This window comes from Arachis ipaensis, chromosome B07 (genome assembly GCF_000816755.2).
Source record: "Arachis ipaensis cultivar K30076 chromosome B07, Araip1.1, whole genome shotgun sequence".
Classification (NCBI taxonomy): domain Eukaryota; kingdom Viridiplantae; phylum Streptophyta; class Magnoliopsida; order Fabales; family Fabaceae; genus Arachis; species Arachis ipaensis.
Window position 1 is genome coordinate 11,309,393 of NC_029791.2, and position 1,130 is coordinate 11,310,522.

The window sequence follows — 1,130 nt, forward strand, 5'->3', positions numbered from 1 at the left end:
TAAAATTTCAATTTTTATGAATTTGTATTAAGTCTTTACAAGGGGTCTTTACAGTACTTGTTCGTGAAACTTAAATATAAAAACAATGACAAAAATTTATAGGTCATCTCAAGTTTCTAAGATAATAAAGTTAAAATTGAAAAACACATTTGAAGTCTAAAAGTTTGTTGGAAACTCAGGTACAATGAAATTGATAGTTGGGAGCCGTAGATGATTTGACTGATTTGACTAAATTTTCATTTAACGGCTCTCAACTATCAACTTCATGTGAAGTCGACTGTACCTGAGTTTTTACATCTCTAAATTAATAAGATTTAGATTCAAAATAGTAATAATTAAATGGTAAAACGTACCTTGTATAGGGATGTAGCCTCTCTCTATTAGAAGTGGAAATAACAGAAAAGGAACAAAAGAAGATATTCCACTGGTTCTTAACACAATCCTTGGAAGCTCAAAAGTGTTGGAAACAGCTTGAGTGAAATAAAAAAGAGCATCTGAGATCAAGCATGCAACAATCTCCTTATTATCTCTTGCATCTGATATTACCTTAGCCAACATGTCCCTAAATGGTGTGACACACCTAATGTTGAGTAGAATAATAAGATGCAAGAGATCCAAAGAGGAGGAATCAGTGATGCCATCTTGGATTGGGCAGAAGGTGAAGTGAGGGTAGTTGAGGGGGTTTGGAGGGTTGAAAGTTGTGTGGATAATGGTTATGGAGAAACCCTTTGAATAGAGAATGTTTGCAAGCTGAAGCATAGGGTTTATGTGGCCTTGAAAGGGCAAAGGGAGAAGCACCAATCTCACACCCTTCCTTTGCTTCTCCATTCTCATCGCTCAACTCTTCTTCGATCTCTACTTTTGTTTTTAATGGATCGGTGTTTTGTTTATTACTTTATTATATATTATAGTGTTGTGTACCTCCACGTGAGAAAAGTCGTAAACTATGTTGTTTGTGAAATATGGAGTTGTCCTCTCTTGACTGGGAAATTTAGAGAGATTCCATCATTTTTTTTTTGTGTCACATGTTTTACAATCATTAATTTAACTTTTGTTTCCATGATTAATTTTCTTAACATTATTTGGTAAATCTCTAATATCTAAGTGTTCTTTAAAATTCAGTCTTTAAT

At 33.6% G+C, this 1,130-nt stretch overlaps 1 protein-coding gene across 6 annotated transcripts in view; it reads right to left on the bottom strand.

The window, feature by feature from the left end:
* Positions 1-1,130, bottom strand: part of LOC107609426 (UDP-glycosyltransferase 76F1) — a 19,596-nt gene that overhangs the window by 13,998 nt on the left and 4,468 nt on the right. The window contains exon 2 of one of the 6 annotated variants that reach the window (XR_002351137.1): positions 296-973. The exons of 2 other annotated variants lie outside the window; for them this stretch is intronic. Coding sequence is in view for 3 of the 4 variants with exons in the window: in XM_021107310.1 (XP_020962969.1) it covers positions 354-834 (481 nt within the window). In the remaining variant the exon portion in view is untranslated. Of the gene's footprint in view, positions 1-295; positions 978-1,130 lie in introns of all 6 variants that reach the window. 3 more of the 6 variants (XM_016311407.2, XM_021107310.1, XM_016311406.2) reach the window with 3 other exon arrangements.